We start from the raw sequence: 20,952 nt of genomic DNA, 5'->3' as shown, positions 1-20,952 counted from the left end.
AACGTAAGGTACGGGAAAACGGAATATCCGGGAACGAATTAGAACCATCAAGAAATTGGCTAAACATCAAACTAATTAAATGCGTATAATTATAACAAACTCCCCTAAAAGTAATCCAACTACAACCCTAGTGGGCCTTGGCCTACCAAGCGACCGCTGCTGAGCCCAAAGTTCTGTAGATTACGAGGTGAGGCATGGTCAATGTGACGAATTCTTTCGGCCGTTATTCCTGGCTCTCTAGACCGGGATCGCCATCTCACCGTCAGATAGCTCCTCAATTAACGGTAGTCACGTAAGCTGGTGGACCTAGAACCAGCCCTCACATCCAGATAAAAATGCCTGACGTGGCCGATGTATCGAACCCAGGGCCTAGCAGGCAAGCTAGACCGCGCAACCGGCTTCAAACATAATTGCATAAGTTACAAATCTCGATACTTTACGTTCACTTTTACCCGGGAAACTTCGTCAGTTTCCCTTGAAAACTTCTTTCATGTCAGCAACTTTATGATCATCCAAGCTCGTCGAAATACCGGTATCTAATAAATAACGCCAAGCCGAACAACAATCGATCACAAGTAGTTTTTAATTCTCTGATCTAATCAAATAAAGCACATTAGATACAAAAGCGCCCAACATCATGGCCAAAACAATTTTTTTAAATCCTCCATGGTAATTTGGTCACCGGTAGGCCTATAGTGTCTGTAATAAGTTTATGGAAATCTTGTACTGCGTAAATTAGGTATACAACAACTTTTAAAGTTATGTTGAACTCGAGAATATGGTTTCGAATGTAAGTATCGATTCTGAAAAGTTCTCCAGTGCATTAAATATTCAATTCTGCCCGTCACTGATCACACGCAGATTAGAGAGAGAGAAAATAAACCCATAAAACTTCAGAAATTTCTGTTTTTCCGTGACCTAAAGCTGAGCTGCTAGCGCGCTCGCTGCACAAGCCAGTGCGAGTGGGAAATGATACGAACTTCTTAAATGTTACGCTGCGCAAATATAACGAATGCTGTTTTCATAAGGACTTTTTAACATAAATACGCAAACGTAAAAATCTCCGTCTTGTATAAGGACAAAAACAGTAATGGTGTTATATACACAGAGCACAGTTCAAAAAACTGAGGGGAACATTTTTGAACGTATGCCGTGCTACACAAAACAATACTTCACACCCTGGTATATTACCAATTCAACCTTTATTCTTTACCGTTGAAGTATACAAAAGAACATCGATGGATTCGGTTTCATTTTCAGAGCACAAAGGGAAATGTCCAAACAGGGGCAAAAACAAAGTGATAAAAGTCATGCAGGATGGATTTTTATCACAGTTGGAGTGCTTCAGTATGGTGTATGTCTTTCACAAGCATTTATCACAGCTTGGCACCTTGCTCTTTATAAGTCGACGGAGGTCACGTTGCGGTATCAGGTCCCATTCTTCAATGAGAGCACGTTTGAGGTCTTGGAAAGTCTGTGGTGGATCAGGACGCCCACGAACACTTCTGTCAAGCCTATCCCAAGCATGCTCGAGGTGATTAAGGTCGGGACTCACTGCTGGACATTCCATCTCTTGAATGTCCAGTTCTCGCAAGACAGCTTTGGTGATGCACTCTACACGAGCCCTGGCATTGTCGTGCATGAGTAAACATTCAGGGCCAACACCGTATGCAGCAACCAACACATGCTGTAGCAGTATCTGTTCGATGTACCCCGCAGCGGTAAGATTACCACGGACGTCGACAAAATCCGTACGGCCATCAATACTGATGCCACCCCACATCATCACAGAGCCATGTCCGAATCGGTCTCCTTCCTGGACAACATTTGGCATATACGGCTCACCACGGCGTCTCCATACACGCTGACGTCCATCACGCTGTGTCAGGCGAAATCTGGACTCGTCTGTGAGCAACGCAGGTCTCCATTGGCGAAGTTGCCAGTTGACGTGGGTACAGGAAAACGGAAGGCGAGCTGCGCAATGTTGCTGCGTTAAACGGGGCACTCGAACAGGACGTCTGGGTCGTAAGGACACTTCTTTTAACCTGTTACTTACTGTCTGGTGTCCGACTCGTTGGCTGAATGTTCAGCGTACTGGCCTTCGGTTCAGAGGGTCCCGGGTTCGATTCCCGGCCGGGTCGGGGATTTTAACCTTAATTGGTTAATTCCAATGGCTCGGGGGCTGGGTGTGTGTGGCGTATTCAACATTAGAAATCATCCTGGATAGGGCCCTCATCTTCACAGATATGCAGGTAGCCTAATAGGCCGTCTACTAGAAAAAAGACCTGCACCCGGCCTCTCCGGAGGCCATACGCCATTATTATTATACTATCTGGTCAGACATCGTGACTCCAGTGACCCTCCTGAGGTCTTGTTGCAGTTCTCTGGCTAAACGACGCCTCAACGCACAGATGGTCAGATATCGGTCATCCTATGGGGTTTTCATGCGTTCACGACCTTGTTCATCGCTCCTTGTGAACTGGCCTGTCTCATTGTAGCCATTCCACAAGCGTTGGATAACTGGAGAGACATTGAGATCCACGGCAACAGACGAAAAGTCCATCCTTCCTGGATCAAAGTGACGGCCCTTGCGATTTGAACCTCGTTAAGATATCTCTTGGGATATGCTGGTTTACGTACTCAAATGACCGCAGTAGTCTGCGTACCTCACAACGACACACGGACGCACCGTTATTCACTTTGTTTTGAGCGGTCACTTGACAGTTTAATGCATGGCTACGCCTGCAAATCTTCGATTTGACATACCTTGAGTAGCTAAGGTCTCAAGGTATGCTGTACGACCATTGGAACCACATCTACCAAATTAACGTTCACATACCAGACGTTACAAAGCATGTTCCCCTATCTTTTGAACCGTGTATATAAAGAGTAACATTTCTTCTGGTCTTGAGAACGCAATCGTATCCGATCATATTAAAATACTCGATTCGTGTTAGGAAGGATCAATTTCGAATTCTGTCTTCTGTCTTCCTTTCAGGAAGTGCCGAAAACCTGTTCGGCAATGCGGTAGAAAGCAGTAAAAAATACACATCTAACCCAGGACCTAATGTAGATGTTTTATAAGTGCGAACATTGGACGAAACTCGTTCCGTCTTGAAGTAGAGCTGTCGAAATACGTTCTGTCTCCTTCCAATTGTCGTAGCCGTCCTTTCACGGGATGGCGTCTTCGAAAGCCGTAAAAGAGTAGTTAGTGGGACGTAAAACAAATAACATTATTATTATTATTATTATTATTATTATTATTATTATTATTATTATTATTATTATTATTACTTTCGTAAGATACGTTTACTTGAAAAACGCTTGATCGAGGAATTAGCGTTGATGGGACTGAAATTTCTGGACGGTTGATCCGGGAAATCGTTTCTTCGAGGAACGGATAACGTGGAATTTTTACAACATGATTTAATTAGGATGTTCGCGGGACCACGTAATTTGAACGAATAATCGGGAAAAACGTAGCTTCCGGGAACGGATTATCGAGGTTCCACTGTGTTACTGTTTGAATCTGTACCGTCCGGTAACAGTTTCTTTGTTGTTCAAATTTTTAACTTCATTATGGTGAATATGTATATTACTGTCTGAAGGTATTACACAGTAACAGTTTCTTTTTTTTTTTTTTATGACTCATGCTTTTAATACGTCAAAATGAACATTTTTCTCTCCATTCATGTTACCTATTGTCATTTGTTGTCGGGAAGCATCTACCGTTGCAATGCTGTAACTACTGTCCTCCATAAATGGACTGTCAGTGTCTTCAAAGTTAATGGCAGATGGCACTGGAATTTTCAGACTTGCTGTAATGATGCCACCACCACTGGTATCAGGTGATGACCTCTCTTCTTGTTCACTTGGACGTTGATCCATATTAGAACGTCTTCCAGTAGCAGGCTCTTCACACCATCTTTTCTTAGAGCTGCGTTCTCGTACACGTTCCCGGTCCCTGTGCCTGGAACTTAAGTTCAGTATTATCATTTTAATGCATATGGTTCACAATATGGGTACTATACATTAATGTCAAGCTAGGTTGATATGAGAGTGGAATGTAACGTGGCTTCCATCTTTCTAAAATACCATATTTAACAGATATTTTGGCATAAGATATTTTCCCTGCATGCAAACATGACAATGCTGGCCTCCATATTGTGGACCTGTTATAAACAACTCTTTTACCATACTTCATTACACAGTGCATTAGAAATGAGTCTTTGCAGTGACCTACTAGTGATCCTGCTTATGCTGGCAACACTCCAGCTGAGCCGAGTGGGATGCAGTGCTGATAAAGTGAAGGTTAGGGAAGGTGGGTATTAGCGTATGAGTTTTAAGGTGCTTACCAGAGAGGAGTGAACGTTTTTAGTCGAGTTGGTTTTCAGGAAGGTGACAAATACGTGGACGCAGTTAAAAGAAGATTTTGCGAACGGTTTCCTGACTCAGTTCTACCGCATCGTGATATTTGGTGAGATATAATGAGTAAGTTTCATAGTTGCGGTGCCGTATTCGATGCTCCAAAGATCAGTAGACCACCAATTTTAACGGAAGAGAACTTTTGGATATTTCTGACAGGCACCTTAGAAGTCCGTGTAAATCCATGTGGAAATCGGCTCACCAGACTGGCGTAGGCCTATCAGTCTTTACGTGCATAGATCAGAGAAAAAGAACCTAAATCTTTATCCGTATACCTTTTCTGTCAGTCAGGAGTTGAAGTTGGCGGATGCAGAAAAAGAGGGTCTTTTATTTTGAGTGATTTGCGCGGTATGGAAGTATTAGAGAGAACATTTTTACTGATGAAGCTTGGTTTCACTTAACAGGTTACACAGTCAAAATATCCGACTCTGTACATCTGAAAATCCGCGATTTGTGAAACACAACCTCATTCCCAAAAGACTGGTGTGTGGATTGCAATCTCACATTCACAAATTATTGGACAAATATTTTTTAACAGTGTGGTAGATTCAGAAGTTCAATGTAATGAAATCTTCCACCCGTTCATTGTGGAACAGTGTGAAACAGAAATTATGGACTTGTTCTTCCAACAATACAGACCCACAGTTCATATCTCCAATTGCTTCGTACAATTTTTCAGCGATATATTCAGGGAACAAATAATTTCACGAAGGCTCTGGTCACCATGGAGTCCAGGTTTGTTACCTCCTGACTTTGTTATGTGGTGCTGCTAAGTTCTCAGTTTACCAGTCTACTCCCAGTACAATTTGGGAATTAAAAGTAGCCATAACAAAATTTGAAAATCTGTATGTAGTGGTGTACTGGAACATCGGCGATAGTTTTTTTAATAATAAGTGCAAACGTGTTGTTCTATGCTTGGAACTTCACGGTAAATATTTTCCACATCTGCTGTGAACCTGGTAAGTGTACAACAATTATTAGGCTTCGGGCGCGGTTTCTCCACAAGGGCTGCAGCCCCTCCCAGTGCTTGGTGAATACGAACAAAATAATTATATATGCGAATTTAGAACTAGTGTAACTCATTCTAAATCTGTTAGAGATAGAGAGGCGGAGTGCAGTGGTACTCCAAAGTGTATGTGACACACTCTCGCTAGCAGGCAGCAAGGCAAGATTCCCACTCTTCGAGCTGTGCCCTACCCGCGTGCTGCGCAGTTCACTCTGCGCACGGAGGAAGTGGAAAGGGAGTCGGGCGCGTACGCGTGCCAGCCGGACTGCAGCCTGACCAGCCCCCAGCCAAACGGTTGCAGTATTCTCGAAGAGCAAGTGTAGCATTTCGTGTCTGTTGCGCCTTCAAACAATCAGCACCGGTATTTATGAAGTGGCAGTGTGCATTTACCAGTTTCAATGCGGGGAGTCTGAAAGGCAAAAATGTGAATTTTTTTAAACATTTTACAAAATATGTCCTACAATATTATTTAGTGTTTCATGAATAAAATGGTATATAATTCATCTCTGTGTAACTGCTGGAAGTATATTTTTTAAAATTTTATAACATTGCTTGCATATCCGTCAGGCTGGTTGATTTTGGACATGCATCTCTTTATTTACGAATATCTCTGAAACTACTGAACATAGAAGACTGTGGTTCTCACCTATCTATAGAGAATACTCTGCGCCCAGTTTTCGTTACTCTTCTCTTTCAAATATGTCTGCCGCTATGCTTGTTTTTGTGTGAAGAAAGTTGAATTTTGTGTGAATTAGCGTTTCTGGAAGTGCTTCCGTGTAGTTTGATTGCACTTATTTTAGTAAACATATTATAAATATGCCTAGAAGTGCTAGTCTATTTAGAAAACGTAAGTTTGTAGCAACCAGCATACTAAAAGCACAAGACCATGTGGTTCACATGAGGTAGATTCCGCCAATTGTGTAGAAACAGATTGTCAAAATGTGACACCATACAAGAAGACAGACTCTAAATTAGGTAAACATTTTGAAGAACTGGGATCATTAGAAGAAACTTCAGAGAGTAATAGTTATGATTTAGATTAAGTTATATTTTACGTGATATAAACATTTTTAGTCAAGTTTTTACTGATTTTTAATGTTGTAACCTTTGTGGTGGGAAAGCAACTGTAGAGGAAGATATTTCAGCAAGAAGTGGACTTGCAGCAAGAATTGTAATTATTTGCACTAACTGTAAAGGCAGAAAGTCATTTTTTACTTCAAAAGAATGCAAGAAAAGTATATATGAGGCTAATATTAGACTCTTCTATGCCATGAGAGCTATTGGCAAAGGTTTCAGTGCAGCACAACTTTTCTGCTCACTCATGAATCTTCCAGCACCCCTTACCAGAATTCAGAAGGTACACTGAATTTGTAGGAGAAGCTGTTGAATCTCTTGCTTCCTTATCAATGAAGGCTTCAGCAAAAGAGGCAATTGAAATGAATGAAGGTAATAGCGATTTACCTATTGCATTTGACCGGACATGGCAAAAAACGAGGCCACACTTCTAAAAACTCAGTTGCCACGATTACAAGCATAGATACAGGCAAGGTAAATGATTTTGAGTCACTAACAAAACACTGCTATAGGTTCTGTAGAAATAGCGAACATGCAAACTGTCAGAAAAACTATGAAGGAACCAGTGGAGGTATGGAAACTAATGCTGCAGTGAAAATATTTAGTCGCTCGCTCCAAGAAAGGGGTGTTCTCATTATACACAGTTTCTAGGGGATGGTGTTTCCAAAGCCTATAAGTGTGTCATTGAATCAAAACCATATGGGGATATTGAGATAAAGAAACTGTAGTGTGTTGGACATGTTCAGAAGAGGATGGGCACACGGCTTAGAAAATTGAAACAAAGTCTGCGGACCACTGTATTGTCAGATGAGAGCTACTGAGGGGTCGACTGACTGATAAAACAATAAATGAACTTCAGCAGTATTATGGCATGGCGATCAGAAATCATGTGAACTATTTAGAAAGTATGAATAAAGCAGTCTGGGCCAAATACTCCCACAAACTCTCAAGTGACAGGCAGCCAATACATTCACTTTGCCCACCTTGACCTGAAACATGGTGTAAGTTCCGGAAGGCGGAATCTTAAGGAGAGTGCTTTGGACACAAGAATTCTATACCTGAAGCAGTTATGGAAGCTATCAAGCCAATCTACAAAGACCTAGCTCATCCAGACTTTCTCAGAAAGTGTCTAGATGGGCGCACTCAGAATCCCAACGAGTCTTTCAACAATATTATCAGGACTCGAGTACTCAAAAGAAGTACACTGACTGACAGAGCATATGCAACACCAAGAATGAGTGGTCAGAACTTTATGCCAATTGCAGGGTAGACTGACGTCACTGAGGTATGCTCATGATGTGAAATGCGCCGCTGTGCTGCGCACGTAGCGAACGATAAATGGGACACGGCGTTGGCGAATGGCCCACTTCGTACCGTGATTTCTCAGCCGACAGTCATTGTAGAACGTGTTGTCGTGTGCCACAGGACACGTGTATAGCTAAGAATGCCAGGCCGCCGTCAACGGAGGCATTTCCAGCAGACAGACGACTTTAGGAGGGGTATGGTGATCGGGCTGAGAAGGGCAGGTTGGTCGCTTCGTCAAATCGCAGCCGATACCCATAGGGATGTGTCCACGGTGCAGCGCCTGTGGCGAAGATGGTTGGCGCAGGGACATGTGGCACGTGCGAGGGGTCCAGGCGCAGCCCGAGTGACGTCAGCACGCGAGGATCGGCGCATCCGCCGCCAAGCGGTGGCAGCCCCGCACGCCACGTCAACCGCCATTCTTCAGCATGTGCAAGACACCCTGGCTGTTCCAATATCGACCAGAACAATTTCCCGTCGATTGGTTGAAGGAGGCCTGCACTCCCGGCGTCCGCTCAGAAGACTACCATTGACTCCACAGCATAGACGTGCACGCCTGGCATGGTGCCGGGCTAGAGCGACTTGGATGAGGGAATGGCGGAACGTCGTGTTCTCCGATGAGTCACGCTTCTGTTTTGTCAGTGATAGTCACCGCAGACGAGTGTGGCGTCGGCGTGGAGAAAGGTCAAATCCGGCAGTAACTGTGGAGCGCCCTACCGCTAGACAACGCGGCATCATGGTTTGGGGCGCTATTGCGTATGATTCCACGTCACCTCTAGTGCGTATTCAAGGCACGTTAAATGCCCACCGCTACGTGCAGCATGTGCTGCGGCCGGTGGCACTCCCGTACCTTCAGGGGCTGCCCAATGCTCTGTTTCAGCAGGATAATGCCCGCCCACACACTGCTCGCATCTCCCAACAGGCTCTACGAGGTGTACAGATGCTTCCGTGGTCAGCGTACTCTCCGGATCTCTCACCAATCGAACACGTGTGGGATCTCATTGGACGCCGTTTGCAAACTCTGCCCCAGCCTCGTACGGACGACCAACTGTGGCAAATGGTTGACAGAGAATGGAGAACCATCCCTCAGGACACCATCCGCACTCTTATTGACTCTGTACCTCGACGTGTTTCTGCGTGCATCGCCGCTCGCGGTGGTCCCACATCCTACTGAGTCGATGCCGTGCGCATTGTGTAACCTGCATATCGGTTTGAAATAAACATCAATTATTCATCCGTGCCGTCTCTGTTTTTTCCCCAACTTTCATCCCTTTCGAACCACTCCTCCTTGGTGTTACATTATCACTGTCAGTCAGTGTATTTGTGAGGTTAAGAACTTTGATATGGGGAGTCAGTGATTCTGTGTTAACATTCAATGATGGGAACATGGGAAGAATAATAGTGTTATTGCATCTGAACATCAACCCTGGCCGTCATACTGTGAAGGGACTGCAACATTTAGACAAACTAAGAATTTCCAAGGCACAGAGTGCAGCCAAGTTCTACACCAAAGTATGAATAAAGCAGTCTAGGCCACATACTTCCACAAACTCTCAAGTGACAGGCAGCCCGAAGGAAAAGGTTTTTAGAGAAGGAGGGGTACCAGGAAGAGGATCCTGACTATGCTACAGGGTGCTTTTGAGCCTTCATTTTAAAATATGAGTGAGTACATATAATTTCAAGTTTTATACCTGATTTCCTCAAAATGACTTTTTTTTACAATTAATGTTCCTGTGTCTGAAAGACTACCAGTAATACAAACATAAAATTTCGTGAGATGCTTTATTACATCTTACTGTCCTTACTGAAGCAGAATCACAGCACAGGGGGCTGCCTGGCCGAGGCGGTAAAGGCGTGTTCGGTTCGCCCGGAAACGCGTGGGTTCGAATCCCGTCAGGAAGTCGTAAAATTTAAGAATCGAGATTTCCACTTCCGGAGATGCATATGGCCCTGAGGTTCACTCATCCTACACCAAAAATGAGTACCAGGTTAATTTCTGGGGGCAAAGGCGGCCGGGCGTAGAGCTAACTACTCTACCCCATCACGTGCCGATGTTAAAATGGTGGAAGCCTTTACCTTCCACTCCTCCAAGGGCCATCATGGCCTGTACGGAGGTGTCTTTGTTTTTTGAACTGTGCACTCAAGATAGGCTGGAGCTGCACTGCTTGCTGTGGAGGCTCATTTCTATTGCGCTATTCTACTCAAACTATCAACACTCTTCGGTCGCTCGTTGAATGAGGATTGGAGAAACCGTGAGGGGTTGCCGGTGTGGTGATCCTCGGGAGGCTGGGCCAGTACTTCCAATGAACCTAGGTATTGTTTACGGTCATGCAGGATAAATTTTGATACTAAGATATAAGGTTGAGTCTCAGCCTTGAATCTTCCACTCTCTGGACTGGTAATTTAATTGATTTCCATGGCGACAGACAACACATAAGAGAGAGAGAGAGAGAGAGAGAGAGAGAGAGAGAGAGAGAAAGAGGGAGGGAGAGAGAGAGATTCAGTTCTTCGATGCTGAAGTGACTATCTTAGGATTTGTCTGCCAGGAAAGAACTTGATTACTAAAATAAATCTGTTTGGTAATGCACAAAGCACTCTCTGTCAGTTTTTTCAAGAACTGACTTAAAATTTCAAAATTTAGAAATAGTTTTAGACGATAGCTTCTCTTAAAGTGATTTTTATTATAGATGGCAGAGTTTAAGGTCACTTTTGGGATTTGAACCTGAACTGCTTCTACTCCTGATTGGCACATTAACCGATTTCATGAAGAAGGTCAACACAGAGAGACACAATGAATGCCACCGTTTGGAGAGCAGGGCATCTGGATTAGAATTCCGAGGGCAGTTCTTTCATCTTAGAAGCTATCCTCTAAATCTTTTTCTAAAAATGTATTCCTGCTACAGAACCTCTTCCAAATGTAAAGTACGGTACATGAAAAACTCTTTACCAATTCTTGCTGGCTTCCTAAATAATCAGGAGTGGAGAGTTACTTCAGGCACATTATCCTCATTGCTCGCTGTTTCTCTGATGTCTCACAAGGCACTGTTACATAATACAATATTAACATACAACAAATTTCATCTTCCAAACTTCTTTATATTCTCCTACACAAATTGCCCAAATGTTTGCATATACAGAAGGTTGCAAATGGTTTTGCAACACCACTGCCATATTTGAGATTTATCTGAAGTGCTGGTGTACCCGATGCTGTTAGCCTTCTGTCCCATCTACAGTAGGAAGTGCCAGTGTGTTGTACCTATAGGCTACATGTAGCTGTAGAATAGTATACAAAATTAACCATTACTGGGATGAGTACATTTTGTCCCTTTTTCATGTACATTTCTTGTATGACCAAATAGTGGAACAGTGCTAGGAGAATGGTCTGACCATTGAGAATTCCACTGTGAATGGTACAGTGTCCCAGTGCACACACAACAGAGGACCATTGGTAAACGTATGCCCACAGAAACTCCTGTAAGACGACCAGTGAGTGTCACTTGCCGTGCTTCAACACATGACATATGGTATGCCAAGAATAAGTGAATAACTCTCCTTCCCCTGTGAACATGACCATCCAGGACTACATTGTGGTGTGGTGCATTCATCACCTCCTCCTGTGCCAAATTGTCGAACGCAAGACCAACTGCAGAAAAATTAAAGATACCTGACAGGGTCGAAATGGAAGACCATGGTCTCAATGGATGAAGCGTACATTTGCCTGACTGCCAGCGGCCAAACGCACCATTACACCAATGCTAGCAATGTTGTTCACCGCTATTCCAAGGGCATTCATGAGGGAAGATACCAATATGTAAGGCGGAAAATAAAAAAAAATGTGAACGTGAATCTTGCCTGCATTTAAGCATCCATTATGAACCCCATTTACCATACAGACATTGCTTGTTTCTTCAAAGAGGACACTCAACATATGGATAATCTCGTGGATTAGGAATCATGCCATATCATCCCTCTGCATTTATCAGAAAATGGAGCAGGAAACGGGATCTCATTTCAGGACACTGCTGTGAAAAACACTGATACAAGTCTATGGATCTCTATGAATTCAAATTTTCATGAGGAATAGAATAGGATTCTCTTGTCCATTTTCTAAAGCAGTTTTGTTGATATCTCTTCGTTATTAGCTCATAACATAGGTTCAGGCAAACACGTTTTATGACAAAAACACCAGCTTCATCACACACATCTTTTATTGCGAACTGTTGTCGACAACTATCAATCACACACAGCTAGCGGTTCAAAGAATGAAAAACAAGGTAGACAAATCGACTCAATTTCTTCAAGGAATAATACGCCTGAGTTACCAACACACAACCTTAATGTAGATTTCTTACAACTAACACAAGATATATATGTATGATATTATTTATTTTTATGAGAATATCACAGCATACCAACACCCTCCCATTTTCGCAAAAAATAAAAAAGGACTACACTTCAATCAATTATCCCTTCATTGCAATCCTATAAGCCTATAGAAACTTTTAAGCTTGTTGCTTCATAAATTCTTTGTGAACAAGTCTGCAGTATTTCTCTCTGAAGCTACATGTACAAACTCAATGAACTCTTTTTCTACTAGTTCTCTACATACATGATACATGATGTCAATATGTTTTGACTTTTCACTCACATGATCGTTTTGGGTTAATTTAATTGCTGCTGCATTGTCAGCAAAAACTTTTACAAGGTGTATCCATAAACCTTTCCATCCCTAGCTCTGATGGCAAATCTTTCATCCAAGTCACTTTTCGAGATACCTCTGCCATTGCCATGTATTCAGCATTCATGGTAGATCTAGCAATACTACTCTGTTTCTTACTATACCAAGACACTGTTCCCCCTGCCACTATGGTTACATATCCACTCACTGATCTTCTAGACTCAGTATCTCCTCCCCAATCCGCATCACAGAATACTTGTACAGTCCCTTCACAACTTTTAAAACATAACTTTAAGTCTCTAGTACCATATAGATATCTCATGATATGTATCATCTCTTTCCAATCTCTAATCTTAGGATTTTGACAATTTTGGCTAACTTTACTTATCGCAAACGCAATGTCAGGTCTAGTATTACTTGACAAATATACCAAACTTCCCACCGCACTGCGATAGATGGTACAATCGAATTCCTGCTCATCGTTTCCAACTGCTATATACCTTGGTAAAATAGTCTTACTCGGTTTACAGTCACTCATGGAAAAATCAGCAAGTAATTTGTCTATGTATAGACTTTGACTCAACATAACCCCTTATTTTGTGTGTTCTATTTTTATTGACACTAAATTTGTCGCTTTCCCTAGATCTTTTATCTCTAACTCATATGCCAATCTTATTTTTACCATCTTAACAACCTCTTTGTTACCTATTACAATTATATCGTCAACATACAGACCATTGATACAACTCTCCTTTACATACCCACGTGGTTCTTTGACACATTTCTTGAAATCTAGCCTTCTTATTATAGCATCAACACAAGCATCCCAGTCTTTACTCGAATTCGGTAATCCATGGATAATTTTCTTCAATTTACATACATAGTTTAGGACATACTTTTCTACAAACTATTCTTGTTTTTCCATGTATACAGTACGACTGATTTCACTATTTAAGTAAGCACTAGTTACATCTAGGTGTTCTACAGTCCAATCTTTACGTACTGCAATGCCTATCAACAATCTCATTGTTTTCCTCTTTATAACGGGACTAAATATTTCATCACAACTAAGGTTCATCAGTATCTTAAAAGCTTGAGCGATCAATCTCGCTTTAAATTTCTGAATGTTACCCTCACTGTCATATTTCAATGAAAACACCCACTTAGAACTAATTACATTGATATTATCCGGTCTTTTTACAATTTCCCAAACATCCTTCTTTCTCATCACATTGGTCTCCACTTTCATGGCTTCCATCCAGTTATCAGACTCTTGGCTTGACATTGCCTCCTCAACTGTTCTAGGTTCCACTACACTCCCATGTCTAACTCCCATCATTGCCTTACAATCTGCACAAGACTTTCCTTTTCTCTGTCTTATTGACCTTCTCAGATTATTCCCTGGCTCTTATATTGCTATAGACTCAACCTCTAGTTGCTCCTGTCCGGTCGTTGACTCAACAGCCAATGTTTCCTCTCCATCCTACCCTGTGTCTAATTCAGTTCCTAATTTTATCTCTGGATCTTCAATGAACAATGTCAAAGTGTGTTTCAGCACCCTCTGCCTTTGGTACATTTATCTTTTCTATAATATCGATTACATTACCTTTCACCTTAAAGGGAAATATCTGCTCCTCAAATACCACACTTCTCCTCACTATTACTTTTTTCTTTCAAGACTCCATAATCTATATCCATCTCTAGTACCCGCCTTGTACCCAGTCACAACGCATGACTCTGCTCTGGGATCTAACTTCCTGCTGTCTACTCTCACAGCCCACGCCTGAGTTCCAAATACTTTAAAACTACCTATTTCTTCCTCATCCAAATTCCTATTAAACCACACTTCATACGGTATCTGAAAATTTATTGCTGAGGATCGGCAACTATTTCTTAAATAGACTGCGATCATTACCGCTTCTCCCCATAATTCCTTTGTTAACCCAGATTGGATCAATAGACATCTAACACCATCAAACATCGTTCTATTCTGCTTCTCTGCTAATTCATTTTGTTGTGGAGTGTACGGTACATACCTCCTATGAGTAATACCCCATTTTTGCAATTGTGCTTTAAACCCGCTACATGTGTACTCTGTATCATTGTCAGATTGTACTTCATTAATTCCTACACCATGTAACTTTTCTACCTTTGCCTGATACCTATGAAACACCTCCAACACTTCATCCTTATTTTTCACACACACAGCCACATTATATCTGGAGTATTCATCAGTCATAGTTACAACATACTGAGCTTTCCCAAGTGATGGTGGACTAATTTTTCCAACTACATCAGTGTGCACAACATCAAGTGGTTTTTCTCCCTTACGCTCACAAGACTTAGGTACTCCCTTGTTACTTAGTTTCTCCTGAATGCATACAGAACAAGTATTCATATCATTACTTCTTTTCAACTCTAATATAGGCAATTTAAACAAACCTTCAGAATGTCCATATCTCCCATGGCACAACCTAACCTGCCCAACACATTTAAAATGCTACATTATTATTACATTCTTGATCTATCTTTTGGTTACAATCACTCACAGCTACAATATCATTTCCTCCCCTTCTCTGTACTACATATACATCATTCTCCTGTTTACAATAAACAGTGTTTCATCTACATTCTTGTCTACAACCGCTGCTATCTCATCTGCAAATCATTCTTTGAAACCTTTGTTGGTTAACTTACCAACGGATATTAAATCCGCACCTAAGTTCGGCATATACAACACATCTGTAAATGTAATTGTCCATGCTGTTGATACATATAGTGGGACGCACTTGAATCGAACAGCCAATCTCTAATTTTCTCAGTTCCTACAGAAGCTTCCATGCTCATTGCTTTATCTACTACATGTATAATTTCCGAGCTTACCACTTTTCCACTCGCATTCACTGATTTACTCTCCTGTGATGATTCGTCACTCTTTATTGTTTGAAATACTTTAGATTAATGTCCCAACTTACCGCAATTGAAGCACTTTTGGGTACTGCGACAATATTTAGATACATGTCCCTGTATACCACAATTGTAGCAACTATACTGTTTTCCTAGTCCCACGTTTTCTTTCTTGATATATCGTTTCTGTTGCACAGTCATGGCTTGAGCTTCATCCTCCTCATGTTTCCAGTGTCATAAACCTTTCCTCCATTTTTCTGAAATTTTTTTTTTTTCCTCATTGAGTAATCTCGTCTTCACCTTCGAGATTGTCAATTTCGCCAAATCAGTTTCGAAGTAAGGTACACAATCTGCATATTCCTCTGTAAGATTTCCGATAATTATTCCTTATTGATCTGTCCAATTCTTGTTTCACCTTCAGTGCCCAAGAAAAATAGTTCTCCACTGTATGCTTAGCCACATTCCTATTCAGTGTTTTTTCCCCGGTCCACGAGGTCGCCATTTTTCGTCAATAATGTCACAAATCGCTTCGTTCGCTAATTCTCGTTTGTCCATTTAATCTTATATTGTCCGGAAGGTACTGCGGCGGTCTGGCGCGCTGGGCCCATAACCTGTTGATATCTCTTCATTTTTAGCTCATAACACCAGCCCAGGCAACAAATCTTACGACAAAAATACCAACTTCATCACACACATCTTTTATTGCGAACTGTTGCCGGCAACTACCAATCACACACAGCTAGCCGTTCAAAGAATAGAAAACAAGGTAGACAAATCGACTCAGTTTCTTCAAGGAATAATACACCTGAGTTACCAACACATAACCTTTATGTAGATTTCTTACAACTAACACAAGATATATATGATATTATTTATTTTATGAGAAAATCATAGCATTCCAACAAGTTTACTACAACAGATGCTGTGGTGCAACATGATTGTCTACTATGCTGGTGGTCTGCTAGAATACTGGAGTGCATCGTGGCATACGGTAAGAACACCTTTGAAATCATTTGTATATATTCTGAACAACCTTTCATACATGGTGTAACGAACTTCGAAATTTTCTTTCATGTTTCCTTAATAGCAAAAGGCAGAGATTTACAATATTGTACTCCTTGCAGATAACTGCAAGTAACTGAAGAAGCATGTAGGTGACTACTCTCAAATTCAGTTTTTTATGATCTATTGATGTGTAGTTCTAAGAAATTCAAGCAATAACTGTAAGATTTCATCGATTACATGATAATGTAGGGTCTAAATTTCAGGCTTTTCTATAACTCTCTGTGCAAGTATATACAAAATTTTAGTTTGTTGAGCTAGATATTTTTTGGAATTTATTTGCAAATTGCTGTAGTTGTTCTTGAATATCCTATACTTATTAGCACTGCTGGTTCCCTAGCAGCTTTCTGATTGAAGACAGAACACACATTTTAAAACTTATTTAGAATTGTCCTAATTCCATTATGCATTAGAACATGCAAGCTGGGACCTCCTCCTCCCTTGAACCATTCCCAGTTCTTTACTTAGATGGGTAATGAATCAAGGATATCTGTCTCACCACCATTCTTGTTCTGCTTTCAATGTTATTATCCTATCTTCCAGCCTCTTTCCTCTATACCCTTCTCCACTGTATCCATCCATCTCTTTTGAGGTCTTCCCTGTGGTGTTTTTCCTGTTGATTTCTCTGTAAATACGTTCTTTGAAATTCAGTCTTCTCCCATTCACGTTGTGTGTCCATACCATTTCAGCCTGTTTGCTTGTTTCTGTCCTGTCCTACAGTTTTGAAACTCCAAACCTCTTTATAACCTCTTAATTTCTGATTCTATCTTTTCTTGTCTTCCCTATGATCCCTGTAAGGAATTTCATCTCGGCCGCCTGAAGGCTACCAAGTGTCCGCTGCTCAGTCCGAAGGCCTGCAGATTATGAGCTGTCGTGTGGTTAGCACGACGAATCTTCTTGGCCTTTATTCTTGGCTTTCTAGACCGGGTCCATGATTATCCATATCCCTTTAAAATTCTCTTCTAACCTGTCCAAGAAATACACTGTTCACTAGTTAGCTTTGTGCTCGGAGTCATTAGGAGGTGGTCGCTCAATTGCTGCTAAGTAGCGTGGAAATCCCAGCATACCTTTTACAATACGCTCTTGATATATACAGGCTTTTCCAGGAGGAATGGTCGATATTGAGGGATATAACAGGAACTATCATTTGAAGCAAAAAACTTCACATGGACATATGCCCTATTCCGAATAGTTTCTGATATAGAACACATTTAATGTACATTTGTTTTTGGGCTCACTTGCGCTCACTTATGTGTCTTACCCATCCACATCTTTGACATTTTGAAGTGGGTACAAGTTTTCCGCAAGTAATGTTCGCCATACGCGTGTTCGTGCGACATTGATACGTGCAAAAACTCGCCATGTGCTGGTAGTAGGACTTCACTGTACCATTTCAACAATGTGTTGCTATTACTGCACAGGTTGTTGAACTATACATTCAGGAGAATACTTGTTTCATGCAATATGCTGAAAACTCTGGTAAACACTCTACTATTAGGAACTCAACATGTTAGAAAGCGCCGGCGATATTCCTTGCTAGGAGCAGGAGCACTACCATCACAGAAGCCATAAACGTTCAACGTATCTGCATATTCTTCATTAGTGTAGATGTGTGGCATTTTAGCCTGTATGTGTACAAACACAGTTAACCGATTCTTCTCTCTGATACACTCTCAATCCTTTGCACTACTTCACTCACATCACGCCATGGACAACTGCACGTTCAATGGGCTAGTTTAATGGCAGAAAGACATCCCGAGCAAAGAGGCTGAAAGCAACGAGGTAGGTTGGGCTAGAATAAAAGATCGAAGAGATTGGATGTGTAACACATACGTGCACGCCACTAGCCCAAAAACACATGTACATTAAACGTGTTCTCTCTCGGAAACCGTTCGGAATAGGGCATATGTCCATATGATTTTTGCTTCATTTCTCTGAATACTGGCCATTCCTCCTGGGGCACTGTTACATCAGAACTTGGTTATTACGAACTGAGCCAGTTGACCACGTGGGTAGGGTTGTGTAGCTATGAGTTTGCATGCAGGAGATGATGGGTTTGAATTCCATCATTGGCAGTCGCAGCTCTGAAGATGGATTTCTATGATTTCCCATTTTAACACCAGATATACGTAAATGCAGGGTCTATGTGTTATGCATTAGAACTCATGCACTGGGTCCTCTTCCTCCTCAGTAACCGTTTCCAGTTCTCTACTTGGTTGGGTTCTAGCACTTTCCCATCCTTGCAACACCGAAAACCTTTGATGTGTTAGTGCAACATTTAAACACTAACAGTGGAAACCTGGAAGGAACCTAATAAATTGTATTCTTATAAACGAGTAGTATTTTAACTGATATTTACGTTGTCAGTTGAGTGAGGTGGTGAATGATATAAAATAAAACTTATTCTATAGAGCACCCAGGGTTAAGAAAAGACTACAGGACTTATGGACTTTTACTTCTATTGGTGTTACCCACTTTAGTTTTAAATATATATAATAATGATAATGAATTCCTATCAAAATGTATAATTTTTCTAATGAAACAAACATTGGTTGTGCCATACAATTCTGAAGAAGCCGTAAAATCAATTCGATATCTTTGAACTTATCGTTTTAAATATTATATATGCAGTTCATTACTCGGAACAGCCGGCCATGCTTGTCGTATCGCGCGCCACGTTTCAGCGTGTAGTGTGTATTGTGTACAGTAGTCAACACGTGTAATAACTAGAGCTGGGATTTTAAGGCAAATGCCTATTTCGTTCCTTATGAAATAACATGATTTTTTAAAAATATGTTGACGTTTCATGATAAATCCCTTACATTAATAGAGTTTTATAGTGCCCTAAAATGCCTATTTGGACCTTTAGAGCCTATTTTACTATTTTAGTGCCTAAAATGCCTATTTTCAACATTTAAAATATGATTCAACTTCTGTAACTTTTACAATCACACAATGGACATTCCTGGAACGAGCAGAACAGCAGAGGGTGGGTTTTTCACAGAAATGTGCTCTTCCCAGACACTGCCACCCAAGGAATGCTGAGTGAAGGGTGGAGGTGGAGGATTAGCTCAGAAGAACAACGAGCAGGTAGTAAGGACGTACTGTGTCGAGTGACGGGGAGAGGTGGAGGATTATCTAGGAAGAACAAGGAGCAGGTAGTAAGAAGGGACATACTGTGTCAAGTCGCCAGTGAAAGAACATCTGTTCAAGTGAATATAGTTCATCATGCCTATAACGAAATCATCTAAGAGTGTGCTTATACAACAATGGCTTGTACAATTTCCAGGGATGACTTTTGATGGCAAGATTATTTTCTGCCAGTACTGCAGTAAACAGGTATGTGCATATATCTTAAATTTCATATTAATCTAAAAATAACGTTTTAATATTGGCTCCTCTAAATAATTGTAAAGACCTAGTCCAGGCGACCTGGGTTCGATTTCCAGTACCGGCAGTAATTTAGAAATCTATGAGGTGTGGAATGGTGTTGACCCATCATCGTGAGGACAAATGAGAAGCTACAGTGGGCAGGGGTGACGGAGGCAAGGCAATACGGCTGAGGGATGTATCGTGCTGACCACACGCCACCCAATATCTGCAGGCCATGAGGTGGGCAGCAACCGTTATTGAAAGCCAAGGCCCCTTGGGGACTGTAGTATTCTTGTTCTTAATTAACTTAAGAGTAATAATGGCTTAATTTAAATAGTTCAAAATTACAAATTTTATTCAATAGCTCACATTTTCTATTCCTCATCTTAGTCTCAAACTGACATCACTTTATTGTGTTTTAGATTTCACATGAGGAAAAAAAATGCCACCTTCAGCAGCATGCAGATACTGCCATTCACAATGCGCAAGCAGCCATTAAAAGCAACATTAGACAGATTCTGCTCACACAAACTATATCACCTACAACCCATAATGGTTTCTATGCTGATATGTGTAGAGCCCTAGTTGCAGCAAATATCCCCTGGAATGCTGTGCATAATCCGGTTTTCAGAGATTTTTTACAGAAATACACTAAGCAGCACATCCCATCAGCATCTACATTAAAGAAAAACGACACAGAGATTTGTTACAATGAGGTCATTTTGTCAATCAGGGAGGATATTGGGGAGTCTTGCATATGGTTGTGTGTGGACGAAACCACCGACTCTGTGGGCAGGTACATTGCTAACCTTATAGAAGGAAAACTGGAACCCAATCAGGCATCTACCGCTCACCTTCTTTGCTCTAAACAGCTTGAGAAAGTCAATAGTGAAATCATTGCATACTTCATCAACAACGGGTTGCAATTGTTGTATCCTGGGAGTGTTGATGATTCTAAAGTCCTTATCCTTGTTTCCGATGCTGCTTCCTATATGTTTGCCACTGTACCTCTCCTCAAAACTTTCTATCCTTCTTTAATTCATGTTACTTGCATGGCCCATGTCTTGCATAGACTCGCAGAAACAGTTAGAGCCAAGTTTCCTGCAGTAAATACTCTCATTTCAAC

The 20,952-nt window shown here is 41.4% G+C and overlaps 1 protein-coding gene across 2 annotated transcripts in view; it reads right to left on the bottom strand.

Annotated features, from left to right (window-relative positions):
• The window catches only part of LOC136864546 (uncharacterized), a 628,768-nt gene that overhangs the window by 96,341 nt on the left and 511,475 nt on the right, over positions 1-20,952 (bottom strand). For both annotated transcript variants that reach the window (XM_067141666.2, XM_067141667.2), the window contains exon 11: positions 3,699-3,976. In XM_067141666.2, coding sequence (XP_066997767.2) covers positions 3,699-3,976 — 278 coding nt within the window. The remainder of the gene's footprint in view (positions 1-3,698; positions 3,977-20,952) is intronic.

The sequence above is a fragment of the Anabrus simplex genome, chromosome 2 (assembly GCF_040414725.1).
Source record: "Anabrus simplex isolate iqAnaSimp1 chromosome 2, ASM4041472v1, whole genome shotgun sequence".
Lineage (NCBI taxonomy): Eukaryota > Metazoa > Arthropoda > Insecta > Orthoptera > Tettigoniidae > Anabrus > Anabrus simplex.
This window is presented reverse-complemented; position numbering and strand designations above follow the sequence as displayed.